The 18,612-nt window shown below is 36.8% G+C and overlaps 2 protein-coding genes across 2 annotated transcripts; both read left to right on the top strand.

The window, feature by feature from the left end:
* The first annotated feature begins 44 nt into the window (after positions 1-44).
* On the top strand, positions 45-11,574 carry LOC116295178 (uncharacterized). Its single transcript, XM_089028720.1, has 9 exons — positions 45-350; positions 5,492-5,549; positions 5,672-6,115; positions 7,481-8,087; positions 8,289-8,907; positions 9,264-9,323; positions 10,355-10,520; positions 10,697-10,810; positions 11,492-11,574. The coding sequence occupies exons 1-9, from the start codon at positions 300-302 to the stop codon at positions 11,572-11,574; spliced, it is 2,202 nt and encodes a 733-aa protein (XP_088884846.1). The 5' UTR covers positions 45-299.
* A 128-nt stretch (positions 11,575-11,702) lies between these two features.
* On the top strand, positions 11,703-18,125 carry LOC116295175 (adhesion G protein-coupled receptor L4-like). Its single transcript, XM_089028954.1, has 12 exons — positions 11,703-11,796; positions 11,941-11,996; positions 12,076-12,202; positions 12,546-12,649; positions 13,261-13,363; positions 13,702-13,852; positions 14,337-14,421; positions 14,918-14,984; positions 15,465-15,553; positions 16,480-16,606; positions 17,202-17,243; positions 17,407-18,125. Exons 1-12 carry the CDS (start codon positions 11,773-11,775, stop codon positions 17,641-17,643), a joined length of 1,212 nt encoding a protein of 403 aa, XP_088885080.1. The 5' UTR covers positions 11,703-11,772; the 3' UTR covers positions 17,644-18,125.
* The last annotated feature ends 487 nt before the right edge of the window (positions 18,126-18,612 follow it).

Here is an 18,612-nt window from a genome sequence, read left to right as displayed (position 1 = left end):
AGAAAAGAAAAGAAAAGAAAAGAAAAGAAAAGGAAAGAAAAGAAAAGAAAAGAAAAGAAAAAAGGATAAGAGAGAACGAATGCCTAGAAGAATACTGACTTTTTTTACTCTAGGCTATAGCTCCAGCCAGAAGAGGTACGCGCCTTGTACGTGGCACTTCTTTCGGGTACTGGCCATGGTAACACCGATCCTAACAGACCAACCCGATGAACCTACCTTCCTGGCGCCTTTGAGACCCAGTCCCAACCAACGCTGACACTAGAGGTCTCGATATTGTTTAATTTGTTGCCCAAAAACAGATGCTCAGCAGAAGAAAACTGACAATTTCGTTCGACACTTGCAATATACCGGTAAGTAGTAATAGATTTAAATGCCAAAACACTTGACATGAAGTTATGTCATATTTTTAAACTAATAACATGATCATATTCACATAAAAAAACAAAACTAAAAAAAAATAAATAAAAAAAAATGAAAAGGCAACATACATTTTATCCCTATCTAGATTCTAGTTTCTTCATTTAATTGTTTATGTTTCTTTTGAGATGAAGTTGATAGACAGTATCATTTTAACCCCATATTTTCTCACCTTTCGCTCCAAGAGCTATGCATAGAATAGCTCTTGTGGAAATACATAGATCTAGATCAGGTTTATTCTGGAATTCCCCACTGCAAGGGTTCTAAGGAATTATCACAATTGGTTTCAAGAGCAATTTTTCGTCGACTTTAAGTAATTCTTTGACTTTTTTTCAAGTTAAAAATAAAACAGAATTTTCTAGTACGTAATCAATTGAGCACAGAGAACTGAATAAAATACTAAAGAATCTCATCACCTACGTAGAAAAAAAATGAGAGGTTATAAAGCAAATGCTGAGCAGGTGCGAATCTTTTTTTAAATAATGTGTAATTAAAATCGTGAGGGATAGAGCGCTACTGCATTTTTTCAGTATATTATTTTGAAAATGTAAGTCGTAAGAGATTAGATAAGAGTTCAGTGTTTAAAAACGACCCGTAATTTAAAAACTATCGCGGATTCGACCAACAAGATTTCTTATGCAAAAACAGTGAAAACAAATCTAGCTCGCGAGGTAAACGATAATCATAAACAGACAAAATTTGAGTTTTGATGAACATCCATTAAATCGCTTTTGCTTTTTTAATTTTCTTCTTCTACTTCTTTTCTTCTTTATCATCATCTTCTTCTTCTTCTTCTCCTTCTTCTTCTTCTCCTCCTCCTCCTCCTCCTCCTTCTTCTTCTTCTTCTTCTTCTTCTTCTTCTTCTTCTTCTTCTTCTTCTTCTTCTTCTTCGTCTTCTTCGCCTCCCAATTAATTTCGATGGCTGAATGTAATTTTTTCAAGAATAGATACAATATTCCAATAACATTTCAATCTCACTTCTTGTCATGTAGTGCTCCAAGTTATTATTTATTGGATAAGGCTGAGTATGCATCACGCCTAACGTCCTTTAATAAAGATTTGACACGTTAAGGCTTATTTGAAATTGTCTAAATTTTTCTGCGAAATTTGATTAATCTGAGATTTCTTGGCAAACGCCTGCATTGATCTATGCAGAAGTAATAATTTCAATCACTGAATTTTTGACTGAGTTGTTGTTGTGAGATGTAGAATACAGTTGGAGTTGATTGTATTTATTTCATACAATACATATTCTGCACTGCTGTGCGAATTAAATACTCTCTCAAATATATTACTCTTGTACATACCAAATAGTTTTAGGGCGCTAGAGCACCTACATGGGCTTTTCTTTGAGCCAATCCCGTCGAGTCACCACGTATTTCATCCAATCAGAATGCATGAACATATCACAGCACGTCATTGCTAGTTTTCAGCTTTTCCATTCATTCATTCATTCTTGTTTTTTAACAAAACGAATTATTAACACTGACTTAAATTTCGAACCTTGGAAAGAAATCCTCTGAAGAAATTTCATTTATCTTCGATTTTCATAATTTTCTAAAATTCTTCCCAATATTCATTTTTTATCAATGTTTCTAAAATTCTGCTATTTCAAAAAGTGATATCAAGTAAGGAGCAGGTGAGTCAAGAATCTAAAGCTATTTAATTAACAATATAAAAAGGGAGCCATGATATAAAAAGAAAAAAAATTAAGAATTTATATTTTGTATTTTAAAGTCGATTTTATTTTCTCAAGCATGTTTTTAAAATTTATTCGATTGTACATTTTAGGGAAATGCCATTGACTTTGAGAAAAGCTAAAACATAAGGCCATTTTAAAACAAATATTTTTTGCGAGGTGTTTATCAGTAGTCTGTCGCATTATTAGTGCTAACTGATAAATCAAAAACGATAAGCCAAGCAAAAGTTTGGGGAATATATACATATAAATATTCAGGTTGATTTTCGAAAACTATACAAAAAGTGAAAAAAATGACCATAACGACGATGTTACAACGATCGATGTGAATTGTCAAATTTTAGCGCAACGCGGCAAAACTAAAAGAGTTTTGACTTCGGATCCCATCATATCAAAAACCTTGCAATTTCGGCGTTTTCGACGTTTACACGCGTACTTTATTGCGAGCTAGTTTTTGATCTGGCGAAGTCAAAACCGTGCAATTCAAAATTAAGATTTTTGGCAGCTAGATAGCCTTTGAGCGAAAAATCGTCGTCGTTAAAACTAGTCGGTAAGGACAAAAATATATGCGAGGAATTGGGGGAAAAATGCGTTTTCAATGTGTAATTTGTAATTTTTTAAAGTTAAATCAAATTAAATTAAATCTTATTATCATTATTGATATTATTTTATTTTATTTTACATTTTACTAAACAACTAGGTTTTTTACGAAACTAGACGGCTTGCATTCTTTGTTCGTTCGTTCGTTCGTTCGTTCGTTCGTTCGTTCGTTCGTTCATCCGTACGTTCGTACGCTCGTTTGTCCAATCATCCGTTCGTTTGTTCGTTTGTATGAACAAACAAGCGACATCTGATAACTGGGGTTAATATTTGTTATGAACTGTTATGCGACTGCCCAGTATTAAGCAAATAAGCCCGCAAAAATCATGCACTTTTAGAAAGAGCACGACTTCAAGTTAGTAAGAATATGATTCTATTAATCAATGTCAAAAATTGACCATGGCATTAATTGGCATTTACGACAGAGATATATCAATCAAATGGACAAATAATAACAGATTTTTAAAAATTGACAATGAAGTTTTAGAAAAGCTTGCTGCAAGAGGCTTTTTAAGTGTAGCCCAAATATTTCTTTGACAATAAATCCTTTCGATGTCAACTGAATGAAGAGCTTCAAAAGCCTTTCAAGTGTCGAGTTGACAAGAATGCTTGCCGATGATAAGAAACACATATTTCTTTATTGATAAAAAAAATAGGGCTGTTAATCAAGCTAGTACGTCTGGAATTTGAAGAGTCACAAGAACAATACTCGTATCCGATATAAACCATCAATAAAATCCTGTGTAAATCTTCCTTGACTGTTTTCTACTTTTTGGAAAGAGAAAAATATAAAACTAATTATATGATTATAAATATATATTTTAGTACAAATATTTTTAACAAAAAAATTTAAAAAAAACAAATTTGGTGAAAGATTGCCTTCACCACAGGTTATTTGCATAATATGATATTTCTTTTATCAATTGTTAGACGAAAGTTTTTTATTTCATCTCAATTACTATTTCATTGTATTTCTTCTATTGTAGCTTGTTTATCCAAAAAATAACAAGAAATAAGCTGGGCATGCAGATGGTGATTTCCAAACGACTGAATCAAATCTGCTTGTGATTTTGGAGACAAGAATTACGCTGAAAACTGGATTGCTTCGTTTGATTTTATTTTTATTTTTATTTTTGCCAAGAGTAAGTAAAATAAACTACATTGTTTATTTAATTATTTCACTCTTTTAAAAAAAGATAAAATGATAGGAAGTTTCAGTCTTTTCTATAGTTTGAGGGTTAACGGAACGTTTTGACTCGGCATCGATCAATCCGCAAATCTGATAAGAAAATCAAGAAAAAGGGTTTGGAAGGAGAAATAGAAACAACAGCGACGACACTAAGCGACGACAACGACAACAAAAACAACAACAAAAACAACAGCAAAAACAATAGCAATACTAAAGAAAACCACCACAGCTACAGCTACAGCAGCAACAACAACAATATTAGGCACAACAAAAATAACACCAAAAACAATGAATTTAAAAGCAACAAAAACAAAAGATCCTTAGATGTTTATTACCAAAATTTATATAAGTCAAAATTTACGACAGTCATTATTACAAATATATGATTAGATAATGGCACAATATAGCTTCTAAGAGTGTAGTAAGAGAGCAAGAGGGAGGGAGATAGGGAGAGAATATTTTACCGCGTTCTAATATGTTTTGGTTTCTTTCATGATTATGAAAGTGGAAATGGAAGTAGAGAAGGAGAAGGAGAGGAGGAGGAGGAGGAGGAGGAGGAGGAGGAGGAGGAGATAGAGGAGGAGATAGAGGAGGAGATAGAGGAGTAGGAGGAGGAGAAAGTGATACGACAGCCTTTAAACGATTGCTTCGGACGCGTTTCATGATGAATATTGTTTTAGACTTTTATTGCATACTGCACTTGATTCAATATCATTGGAGACTTATGTTACTTCAGTGGCATGGTTAAATATAGATAATTATATCATTAGAGTCTATTCTAGTCCCTGATTGTTAGGTACTATTTTTAGCGTAAATGACGTCATAGCCGCCATGATGGATGACTTCTTATTCTCCAGCATGGCGGTCACCCCTCTAGCTTTTTGTTTCCTTAATAAGATAAACGAATAGGATAAAGAAAGCATTATGATTTTAAAATCATATTCTTAAGATTTTACAAATTCTAAGAATATTTAAAATGTCTTAATTTTTTTAAATGTTTTAAATATTTTGCATTTTTTAGATGTTTTAAATGTTGAAGTCATATTCTTAATTTTTTTTAAAATCATACTTGAAGAGTAATTGCCTTATAACACTTAGACGTCACAACATGTTTACAGTGGGGGACAGACTCGCTAAAAACAACGGAAATTTAATTTTTAGACTAAATCTTATTTTCAAATCTTATCTTTTTCTTCGAAAGTTTGCTTTCAAATTGTGTAGTTTCCATATGGCCGAGTTATGTCTCAATGTTTATCCTTCGATATTAATAGTATTTTTTTTGTCGTTTCTCCCTACTCCGATTGGTAAATGCAATTTTATCGTGGCTTTTGTGTGTGTGTGTGTGTGTGTATTGTTGTCATTCTGCCTCTTTCTAGCGACCAAAATGCTTGTCATTTCTCCCTACTGCGAGTCGTAAATGCAATTTTATCGTGGCTTTTTTGTGTGTGTGTTGTTGTCATTCTGTCCCCCTCTAGCGACTATAATCCTGAGCTTTAAAGCAATAGACTTGTTTTAATCTGACGTCATAGTGTTATAGGGCGTTTTCCGCAAATACATCCGTTTTTTTTTTTGGTATTATTGTGCAGGCAATAATGACGAGAACAGAAATTCGGATTGGTCTTCTGATGACTGCGATTGGGGCAGGTATGTCAAGTTCATCAGCTGATTGAAACCCAGCAATAAGATAAATTGAATACCACATTTTTGCCTGATGTCTTTCCGACACTAGCTAGATATTCATTTATTTACACTGTTTTACTTTGTAGTGTTCTGCGCATGCCCATCAGGATGGCAGCCATATGACAGCGATTGCTTCATAGTTGTGAACCAGAATAAGACCTGGTTTGAAGCAAACAGTGATTGTAATGATCGACACCCTGACGGCCACCTCTTTTATATGAATTCTTCAAGCTATAGATATAAACACCAGTTATATAAACTTGGTAAAAGCATAAACCTCACCGAATCAGACGTCTACTACCTGGGCGCAGAGAAGAATGCATCCGGTTGGTTCTGGAGCAATGGCAACAAGCTAAACGCTTTAATCCTTTCCTTGATTAATCAAGACAATATTCAGCCTCAAGAGAATTACTTGGCGGTAGAATATACGACAACCTATAGTAACCATAAGTTCAAAGCAGTTGATGGGCGAAGCAAATACAAATACATTTGTGGAATTGAACAGAAGCTTGTTAATATTTCCGTTAAGGGTATGTATCTGGACTTAGGGAAATGTTGTTAAGTCTTCAGTCTTTGGTCGTGACTATAGCAATATGATTGGATGAAAGCAGGGCGTAGCCAGGGGGACCAAGGGAGCCAGGGCCTCCTTCGTGGCAACAAAATGGCGGTTTTTTAGGTTTTATATGGTATACACCTACTTGCAAGAACGTTGTCATACGATATTATAACATTAGTAATTTAGTGAGAAAGGAATACATTAAAAGACAAAAGAAAAAGTTCAGCTTCAGTGATCTTCTTTTGTTTTTTAATATAATTCTTATCCCACTAAATTAATCACTAATGTTCTATTTTTTATGTGACAACGTTCTTGCAAGTAGGTGTATATCTCAAAAACATTTTGAAAACTAAAAAACGTAAAATGTAATTCCGGTTTTTATATGTTTTTATACTGCAAGGGGAGAGTCAATGGCAGGTCAAGACATCTTTTTTCATGTCTTAAAATCAACTGATCTTTTCATCAAAACAAAATCAAGGGTAAATGAAGCACGGGTGGTTTGCACTGCTAATGCGCTGCCTGTCACCAATGCGGACCACGTTCGAGTCCTGCCGGTCTCGGTGTCGTATGTGAGTAGAGTTGTTCGTTGGTTCTCTCCTGTGCTTTGAGTTTTTTTTCCGAGTTCTCCGGTTTTCCTTCCTCCTCAAAAATCAACTTCTAAATTCTAATTCAATCTTTGGGCTTTTACCTAGTTGGAGTCTAGTTCTGTCGTGATTGTCCCACGCTGTGATACAACAGCTAAAGCTTAATAAATTATTTAGATTTTTAAATCACACTGGATAGCCTGCAATGATTCAGAAGTAAGGTTACCTGATATAGCAAAGAATACTAATCAGGTCAATAGCCCAATATGGGGATCATGTCATATGCTTCGCTTGTCACGCACAAAGGTTCCAATGTGCGGTTACGAACATAATTCTTAGTGATTCGGGTAGCATGGGTGGAGTTCGCGACTATAACGCGTCGTCTTTCACCGTTGTGAGTCCAACGAGTCGGGTCGCTGGTTCGAGCCCTGCGGTCGCCACACGGGAATTAAGTTTGTTTGATGTGTTGTTCTCTCCTATGCTACGGGGGTTTTCTCCGGGTTCTCCGGTTTCCTCCCTCCGTATAAAAATCAACATGTGAGTTGAGCGTTGTGTGCATAGAAGTTTTCAAAGCCGGCACTTTTCGCTAGTAGTAGGCTATAACTTATTTTTGTAGCCTAGTAGTAGCTCATCCAATCAGAACGCAGTAATTGTAATAATAAGTAATTGTATTATCCCCCTCCCCCATGCGCAATGCACAAGCAGCCCCATGCATGTGTTTTAATAATTCAGTGTAACGAATGTTCCTGTTGCAGATGCTACCTCTAGATCTTCTTCCACGAGGCAAAATCTAGCGTCGCCATCGTCGCCAGCGCTATCGTCTGCAGCATCCAGTACACCACATACATCATCATTACCATTATTGTCATCATCATCATCATTACTCTTGGGTTCATTACCATCATTGGTGCCAAAATCTTTTTCGTTATCGCAAACGCCAACACCATCAGCACCATCCTCGTCATTTTTTATTGCAGCAATATCATCAACATCATCAATGTCACTACAGCCACCACCATTATCATCAACATCATTTACAGCAATATTTTCCGCACCATATAATAAAACTAAGCCATCACAAATATCATCATCATATCCATCACCCCTTCTAGATTCTTCCTCGTCTTCATCATTGATGAACTTGTTATTAACAGAAAAGCTGTTGCCAAACTCGTCCTCGTTGTCTCCATCATCATCATCGTACATCGTAGCATTATCATCACCAGTATCAGTATTAGCATCAACACAATTATCATCATCTTCTTCTTCACAATCCCCATCACCATCATCATCACTATCATTACTGCCATCATCATCATCACCATTACACATATCCCATTCTTCATTATCATCACACATATCGTCTTCACTTTCACCTTCACCTTCACCACCATCAACATTACCACATTTATCTGCATCATTATCATCAACATCATCACACACCTTTATCCTATCGCCTTCTCCTTCACCTTCACCTTCACCACCATCACCACCATCACCACAATTATCAGTATCATCATCAGCAGCATCAGTTTCATCACAATCATCATTATTATTATCAAGGACATTAACATCGCCTATATTATCATACTTGACAATATTACCACTGTCACCGGTGTCTTCTGTGAGCGCGACTGGAGATACGATGGAAAACGACAAGACAGTGCCGTTGCCTTCTGCGAGTGTGATTGCAAATACGATGGGAAGTGACAAGAATGCGGCTTTCCCGATCAGTTCAACAACCTCCGCCAGTCAAAGCTGGCCCGTTAGTACACATGGTGTTTCTGTAGAGGAGGAGTTGAAAAGCAGCACCAAGACAGCACCGGTGTCTTCTGTGAGCGCGACTAGAGAAACGATGGGAAGCGACAAGAATGTGGCTTCCTCGATCAGTTCAACAACCTCCGCCAAAAAGAACCGGCCTGTTAGTACCTCTAGTGTTTCTGTTGTAGAAATGTTGACAAGCAGCACCAAGACAGTGCCGTTGACTTCTGCGAGTTTGAGAGATACGATTGGAAGTGACAAGAATGCGGCTTCCCCGATCAGTTCAACAACCTCCGCCAGTCAAAGCTGGCCCGTTAGTACTCCTGGTGTTCCTGTTGTGGAGGTGTTGACAAGCAGCATCAAAAAAGTGCCAGTATCTTCTGCCAGTGTGATTGCAGACACGATGGGAAGTGAAAATAATGTAAGCAAAGAAATAGGGTATTATCATGAAGGCCATCTTCATCTTCAAAGGCTTAATTAAAAACAATCAGATCTAGAAAAAAGTTATGTTTATTATACCAGCACTGTGAAATTTAGTCATTTTATAGACAGGTCGTTCATGTCCATAGCCAAATATTAAGTGGCACTTTTCACGACTACGTTGGTAAGAAACTTGTGGTGTTATATTCCCCTCCGGTTCGCTGCCGTCATTAGATTCGGTCCTACATCTTCGCGGACCCGGCGTGAGGATCTGGGACCATACCTAAGGACGGCTACGGAGGAGATTATTGTGGTGTGCGCATGCGTTATATTAACCATTTTGTCTTTCTTACGTAGATTGATTCCTTTATTGAAAACATTACCAATCTTGATTTTAAGGACATCTCATCTCTGAACGTAAGTATGTTGTCTTACTAGAATAGTAAACACTTGGTTTCACGTTTTTGAAGGCCTGCCTTCGCGAATATAATCTCTTTTTCTTGAAAATAAAAAATAAACAGAAAATTGAAGCTTGAAACTTTCTTACCCTGAAATGTAATGCTGATTCCAAATATGAAAATAAAAATGGGGCTTCCCGAGCTCGTTTTCGAGATAATGGGCGTTTAGTGGATGCCTACGCGCGAGTTTTTGGGACAAAAATTGCGACACCGTAAGTGATCAGAAAAACTGAAAAAATCCATAAGATAATAGTTCTTTGCAGACTCTATGATTGCACAAATGACGGTTAGTGTATATTATTCTACGATAAATAATACGTGGATATTTTTGACAAAACGACAAAGAAGCACATCGATTTGTATTATTTTGTCCCTTCTGTGTTCTCATCAAAAACTCTCATAAAGTCGAACAAAATAATCCTTTTTTTAACAACTTTTTCATCTTTTTCTAAAAAATGATATAACCTAGAATTTTAGGAGTTTTTTTTTTGAACAAGCTCACAAAGCGTATAGAGTCCCGTGCTAAATTTGAGGGTTTTGCCCTCTTGTAATTGAATTTCAAAATGCGTATGGTTCTTCAATGAAATCGTGAAGACTATTCAGTGGTTTTTGAGCGCGCGCACATCGTTGGCTCAAATCGAGCGTCATTCTTCTAGGTGCAATGTTTTCCCGTCACACACAACGTGTGGCATTCCCTAGAATATCATTTCATCCTTTGTTCAACCGATGTGCATGAGAAGACATATAATCTTACTCTCAAGGCCTAGGATGACACGTGTTCCGAAGTAATATATATTTTCATTTTTTCCTATGTTGTTAGACTACTGTGTATTTGAGGGGGAATTTCCGCGCCAAAATGCGTTTTATCGCTTCACCAACTCTGGTACTCTCACTGCGCCACTCCAACCCTCACCTCGAAACATACGTACTGGTCTGTACAAGGACGTATGTAAAAATAAACAACAACTAATTCAATATGATTTTCATTAGAAATCTTTGGCCATGATGGAAAGCCTTCTTACGTCAATGAAACCAACAGACTACAGCACCAATCACAATCCTCTGACTGCAAGCAAGATTTTAGAAGAGTTCGCACTTCGTTACATCGACTACCACTGGAATGGTGCGGCATTTTATTACAACCAAAGAAATATAGGTACGACGACTATCACAGAGACTATAAACATTACAGATAGAACTGACACGTGACTAGCAATTATACTTCTAAATACATATATGGTCATATAAACTTGAAATTCTTGAAATTCAGAATTTCTCGCCATGAGCTCCTAATATTTGATGGCAAGATCTTTATGATTGATTTTGTCATAGTTTTGCAGGGTGAAAAGTGTTACCCAGGAAACGACAGTTACAAATTCAGAGTATCAGGAAATGATAGCGAGGAAAGCACAATAATTCTACCAAAAGAAAACTTTGTCACCAACGGTAAGTTTCTATTATATGAATGCGATATATAAAACAAAGCTTATAGATAATATATGTACATTCAGCTGATCTGAAATAGTGACGTAGAAATGACGTCACTGCAAAACTGAGGTGTTATGAAGCATGTGAAAATAGTCCCCTTCACGGTTCCCTGCGCCATTTTGAAAGGTAGCCGTGCCTTTGCATCGAAGCGAGACGAATGGTGAGCTTGTAATAATAGAGACATGTGAATAATTTTCCAAGGCGTTAAAAAGAAGGCCTCTAACATTGCAAGCTCATTCGTCTTGCTTCGATGCAAAGGCCCGGCTACCTTTTAAGATGGCGCAGGGAACCGTGAAGGGGACTATTGACCAGGAAAAAATAAAAACCTGTCCACCGTTGTAATAAAGATATAAAACTCATTAGTTATTGTGTTACTGCTATCAACCTCTTATTACCAACGTCTTTTTTCTCCATTTGGTGGACTGCAAGTCAATTTTAAGAGGAAAAGTAACACCTCAGTTTTGCACATTTTCTCGATTCTGATCACCCAACATCTTCTCTTGGATCGTTAGATAGAAGTAGAACCGTGGGATCGTTATGATCACCAATGACGGTCGTCATTTTTATGCGTCTGTCCTGGATGTGGAGTATTAAGTGGCCAAACATGGGTCACTCAAATGTTACCTATTTCTTTACCAGGCACGCTGATCTTGAGTATTGCGTTCAAACGAATGCATTACTTGATGGAAGGCCAAAGTTACAAGCTACAAAATGATAGGTAAATAAAGAGTTTTAAATAGCTGCCAAAGATGTGTTTGCCCCCAAGAATATTGTAAAAAGCCAGACCCTAACCCTGTTCTTGTTCATGTAACACACATTTTATATACTTTTATTTTTTTAGTTCTAGGTACCAACTAAAATCCAGGATTATATCTACAAGCATCAAGCCAAAACGACAGAATCTTAAAATCAATGCTACAATGGTCTTCAAGATTTCCCCGCAGGTAACGCATAAACTCATTCTCCATAGCACGCGCGAAGTCGCACAATAGACCTTAATCATTAAGCAACCATATTTATTCACAAGCCAGGTTCTTCAAGCCAATAAGATTTTTTTCTTATTTGTTTGCTTATTTATTCTCTTTAAGTCTGCTGCCGATTCTGAATCTAAAAAGGAGTGCGTCTTTTGGCGTTTTTCTACGACGTAAGTAAAGAGATCTGGAAAGTTTTTTTTAAAAACTTTTAAACTAGGTTATACGATAAGTTTACGTCATATTTTTTAGACGTGAAAAGGACGCAGGATGGTCACGTGATGGCTGCATTGTTACTAGCACTACAGGAGAACACGTAGAGTGTTCATGTAATCACCTGACACACTTTGCTGTACTCATGAGAACCGACAATAAGAAGGTAAAATACAGGAAGACAAAAAAAGTTCCTCTCTTGTGTTTATAATGCGCCCTAAAAATCAAAGATCCGTCGCAGTTTCTTCCACTTGATCAACAGTTAATTGCCAAAGGCGAACTGATTATAGGTGAATACTTGCCGAGCCGCGGGCCCTTGAGAGGGGAACCTCATAATCACGCCGCTCGAGCAGTGAATATCGTCTCATATAACACTGGTCGGTCGACCAATCACAGCGCGTGAAACTATAAATTCAATTCCAAAATAATTTATTTCCCTATACACATCCTCTGATTTATCGCTTTTACCGTTTTGACAATCTTATATTTTTCTATGTTTATTTCTTTAGCTTTCTCGCAATGATGATGCCATCCTTACGACCCTGACTAAATTTGGTCTTGCTTTGTCCATTGTTGGGTGTGTGATTACGTTTCTTTCTTATTGGTTTTTTACGTAAGTATTATATCGGAGTTTTAAGTCGGAAGCTAAGTCGATGTTACGTTCGCAGGCTTTCTCTTGAACATTTTCAATAGACCTCTTCGGCTCTGACGTAATATTTTCCCATTTCAGACCACATGTCATTCCGTAGAGTATCATTTATCGCTCGGTTGCACATGAGAAGACACATGAATATGGATACAACTCAAACAAAGAATCTTATTCTTAAGGGAATGAAACGTGGTCTGAAATGGGAAAACACTACCCCAAGCCGAAGAGGTCTATTCTATATAAATCACATATTATTGAAGTGCAAACAAATGATTCGAAAACCTTTTAGATGTAAATAACGATGTAATAGCAGCCACGTTGATTGATTTAAAAAGAGGAACCCTTTTGAGGAATGCTTCGTTATCGTCAACCAACATGGCGGTTATGACGTAACATGATGAACCCCAAGAATAATGAATCCTTTACATTTTCGGCACCAGTTTTACTGTTTTATTACACTAAACCCCATTAGTTTGAGAACGATTGCTTTCCCTTAGTGAAGACTACGTGTTATTCCCTAACGAGACTCGGAATTCTGTTGGATATTTTTTTGCATACCTTTTTTTATTCAAAAGGGAAGCAAAATCAGAGCAGTCACAGATCCGCATGAATCTGGTGTTTGTCTTGGCTGTTGCTCATATTCTATTCCTACTTGGCTCTGCTGCAAGATTCCATTTGGTAAGAGCACCAGCTGTGTTAGTCTTAACCTAAGGTATATACACCTATTCCAAAAAAAACGTTGTCATCGCCAAAGGCGATAGGCGATAGGAAATTCCGACATGCAAATGATTTCATTGAATACAAAGAACATTGAATCAGTCTCAACACTAAAACTCAAAACACTATTTATTTTCCCGCCATAAATGCTTAAACCCATGCAATTAAAAAGTATAATGACAAAGAAATTGCAGAGAAATTTGAAATTGAAATTGAAAATCTAGTTATTTGTTGAAGGATGACAACGTCGTTTCTTCTGCTCAACGTGGATATTCATATTCAATCTTTTCCTCTTAAAGGTTGTTTGCGTCTTGGTAGCTGTGTTGCTGCAGTTGTTCTACACGTCTGCCTTGTGCTGGATGTTTGTTGAAGGAATACAACTATACATGCAGGTTATCAAGGTGTTTAACACCAACCTGAAAATGAGACAGGTTTATGGCTTTGCTTGGGGTGAGTATTGAATGATAACATCCCGAGAGATGGATCCCTCCATACGACCACCTCTTAATGTCGAGCGCATGGCATCCTCTAGTAAGCTACCCTTCTATAACGACCGTCTTCCTTTTCAAACCAACCATCATCAAATATTTTGTTAATATATAACGAAATCAAGGTCTTGGCAGAGACCAGAGATCAATAGAGGCTTGTGCAAAAACAATGGAGGAAATGAATCGATGCTGCTCTAACTAATGAAGTTTTAAATATGCATTTTACCCAATAGTTTTTGTGCACATTTCAGACCATGTGATGCCACTCTTGGGAGTTGATTCTTTCATGTTTAAATATCTTAACATATTCGCGTCATAAAAGAACAATTCTCAAGGGAATATCATGTGATCTGATTTGATCTCAATTTGCATACGAAGTTAAAAGGGTATATTGTAAACGCAGACATCATTTTCTTTTTTTTCAATATGATGTTTTCTTCCTTCAGGTTTTCCTTTACTTCTCATCACAGTTTCACTAAGCATCGCAGGCAATGGTTCTGGTGGTCTGTCAAGCTTCGTTAATGATGATTTGTAAGCGTTTATCTATTTTTATTTATTTTCATGATAATCTTCCAGGGGAATCCTGTTTAAATTGTTGTCATAAAAGGCCATCGAAAGTGAATCGGAATTTAACGTGTAATACATTGAAATATGGCAAACAATGCCCGGGGGGAACAATGTGAATAGTTATTGACCTGCACTGATTAGCCTGATTAGCCATCACGTGTTCACACCCATAATAACTTGGGATGCCTGTGGTTAGATGGCAGTACAATAACATCCCTTTTCTCTTGGGAATTGAATTCTTTCTCATGTAAAACTATTGTATTGTTCCTGCCATCTAACATGGCTGCCGTCACGTGATGGTGCAAACCTTAAATGAAATCTAACAAATTCTACTCACGTGCGATGACGTGTCTAGGTGACCAGGATGATCGAACCGAGGACCCCAGTGGTGAAAGACTAGTGTACTACACCTATAACCCCCTCGGTAATTAATCTCATTATTGTGTTTATTTCTCCTCAGCTGCTGGCTATCCGTTGACAACCACTTGATTTGGACGTTTATTGCACCGGTGATTCTCCTCATACTGGTTAGTAAATAAAGTTTCAAACGCACAGGCTCGGTTTTGCATTAGAATTCAAGACCGAGGGCCGCATGCCCGAGGTCTTGAATTCTAATGCAAAACCGAGCCCGTGCGTTTGATCTGGTTTAAAATATCAACTAAGCCCTAAATTCCATTTTTTCGATGCAAAACACGAAATACTAAATTATATCGAATTCAGAGAGATAGATTACTGTTGCTTTGTTCTTTTGGAAATAGAGTGCTTACAATATATCCGTGTAATTAAGAACCTATCCCGGGTTTATAATTCAGCCCCGTTCTCCCCTGTTGATATCAATTCCGCCCCCGGCTTTAAGAATCTGGGTTTTCCGAAGAATTTAAGAACCTACATCACATTTAGGGTATGGTTGATTTTTAATGTTGATGCAAGCTACTGGGAAGAAGTTGAGATATGATGCACAAGTTTCTGTTATTATTTTATTGTTCTAATTTTTTTTTCTACTCTAGAGTAATTTGGTTGTTCTTGGAATGGTCGTCAAAGAAATGAATAGAATAAACCAGCCAATCGGAGATCAACACGGAAAGATATCACTCAGGTATGCAGCTGCAATTATATGTAAGTCGAACTATCCTCATGAGAGTTAATCCTTTGTTTCACCCGCATTTATTTATTCTCAAACTAGCTCTTGTATGCGAGGCTACGCGTGGTAGAATCTATTTTCCAACCAACATGGATGCCGCGTGAAAAAGACCCATATATGTTAAGCCGTGTATTATTCTACCTTTCCTTTCGCTCTCAGAAAGGAGAGAGTGAATAGACAAGGACAAAAGGGACAACTGAGCAAACAAATCGATTGTTCAAAACGGACTTTTCAATGAAACCAATTAGTTAATCCAATAACCCACCGGCATACAGACAGACAGACAGAACAAGGAAGCAAGTTAGCAAGTTAGCAAGTAAGCAAACAAAGACTTCAAACAAACAGACAAATAGAAAAGCAAACATACATACAGGCAGGCAGAGAGTCAAGCAGGAAGAAAAACGGACAGACAAAAAGACAGACACAGAGACAACGAAAAGAGGATCGATGTCTTCCATTATGCACGTGCACGTGCAATTTAACTTCCTGCAAGCCATATAAAAGATGCACGTTACCTTTTTGTCATTTCTGAACAAGCTTCGTTCCAATCTCGTACCCAGAGCCTGCGTTTCTTCTGGCCTGCGGTGAAAAACGAGGGCTCTGGCATAATCCATTTTTTGAGACCAGGATTTCTTGGACTTCCAAGAAAGAGCGCATGCGTTAAAAGACTTGCCAAAAATTAAAAAATATGTTCCCGATTTCAAATTTTTATTTTGATCGTAAGTAAACACAGAACTCTGTTTGAAAGCATGATTTTCATTGATTATATTTCACTTCCGAAAAATTGCGCCAAAAATTTGATTATGCCCTAGCCCTCTTTTTTCGCCGCAGACTCTGGGTACGAGATTGACTTAGTTCATCTTCACGAATCTAATACGCAGGTCCAGTATCAAAGCACTGATTGTATTAGCTCCTTTACTTGGAGTCACGTGGCTAATTGGACTGCTATGTATCCTGGGAGCAGACGTTATTGGCTTGTACATTTTTACCATTCTCAACTCAACCCAGGTAAAAAGCGATTGGTTTTATCTTAAATAACTTTAATTTTAACAAAGCATTCGAGACTTTTAATGAAGTCAAAAGATCAGCGTGAATACTAGCTTCCATAGACCAAATCCACTGTTTTCCCATTTCAGACCAAGCGTCATTCCCTAGAGTATAATTTCTTTGTTTGACAAGTGTGTATGAAAAGACCCATTTATAGGGATACAAATAAATCTTATTCTCAAGCTCAGGGTAGGAGGATGACGCGTGTTCTGAAACATAAAAATATTATGCCTAGCTAGATAGATTAGGTACCATTTGGCGATATTTCACTTATCACACATACACACTTACACTGCATTCAATACTCTATGCATATACACGACTCTTAATTCACGTATGTTGATATTGTTATCGAAAAAACCGGAAATTTGGAAAACCTTGAAAAAACTCATGGCCTTCTGGTGAGGAAGAGGACACTCATTGCGTCAAACAAACGAAAAGAGAGTCAGACATATATTATTATTCCACGATTTTGTTTCAATAATATGCTTTTTTAATAAAAGATAATATTATGAATGTTTTTTTAAAAATCTTATACTTTTCATTTCTCATACAGGGATTCTTAATTTTTGTGTTTCATTGCTGGAGAAATTCCGAGGTAATTTGATGTCGTACAAGTTTTTTTACGTATCATTATTCTCATCAATTTCTCTTTCTGTGACATTATCATATTATCAATCCGAATACATTTTTAAGCGCATTGGAAGAAGAAAAAAAAGATATTTGCGCATCTAAAAGGAAATGAATTATAACTTTTTCAGATTCAAGGGAAATTTCGACGCAAGGTCCAAGCGCTTGAAGAAAACCGCCCTAGACAAGACAATATATTTCATGTTCATAATTACAGACACAGAGGACACGTAAAGAAAGAAGCCTTCACAAAAATTCCAACGATATCAAAAAGACCTAAAGCAAGAAAACAATCACCGGGAGGGCTGACTATTTCGGATTTTGACCCTTCGGATTTTGTGGAGTTTAATGCAAGCACTAAATTGTGATTCTAATTTGAATTGCTTTCTTTATTTGCTCAACGATGTGGCTTTACAAAAGCCACATCGCGCTCTGGTTGATGTAAGAAACAACCTTTGTGCTGATCGAAGCCAGGGCACAGCTAACTCACAGATCGAACCCTGGAACAACCTCTGGTCTGATCTTAATGCCAGAGCACGGCTAACTCACAGATGGAACCCTGAAACAACCTCTAGAGTGATCCAAGTCAGGGCACGGCTAACTCACAGATCAAACCCTGAAACAACATCTGCGGGCAGATCTAACTAAGTCAGGGTACTTGCTCTTAAGCGAGTTATGTTATTTATCTAAAGAAATCCCTGCGAAACCAGTAAAAAAAGTTGTAGTACATAAAGTTTTGAGGAAAAAAACCTGAACCTCCTTTTATGATTATTTTTCATTTAATTCATTTTATTTGTATAGCAAAATAAACACAAATTCAGTCGTTTAAACTCCAAAAAACCCTAAACAAACTTACCATTCTTCATCAATTTTATTCATATATTTATTTAAGACTAAGAAACAATGAAGACAGTGGAGTTTTTCAGAAAGATTTTCTTATGCTATGCTATTATATTATACAAAAAGATATCTTAAATAATTTTTAATGCGAGAAAAAATGTTTTGAATTACAGCTGCTTTGAGCAACTTAGAATAAGTAAGTTTTTGACGAATAAATCAATAAAAGATAATACAATACACACCATGGTAGTCTTGCTTTCCCTATTATATGAACTAATAAATACATTATTTACCTTATAGGCGTAAAGGAAAAAAATCAGGCAAAGTTGAAAAAATAACTTCCGCTACTTTGTTTGAAGAGTAGTATAGAATGTATCAAATTTAAGTGGCAATCCGGCGCGCGCTTGATCTACTACTCTCAGATCTTAAAATTGGCTAAAATCCAAAAAATGAATAAATAAATAAATAAATAAACCTTTCAGTATTCCATCAAATAA

Source organism: Actinia tenebrosa, unplaced genomic scaffold, assembly GCF_029948245.1.
Source record: "Actinia tenebrosa isolate PJP-AT-01 unplaced genomic scaffold, QUT_ActTen_1.0 PGA_scaffold13__45_contigs__length_12533684, whole genome shotgun sequence".
Lineage (NCBI taxonomy): Eukaryota > Metazoa > Cnidaria > Anthozoa > Actiniaria > Actiniidae > Actinia > Actinia tenebrosa.
This window is presented reverse-complemented; position numbering and strand designations above follow the sequence as displayed.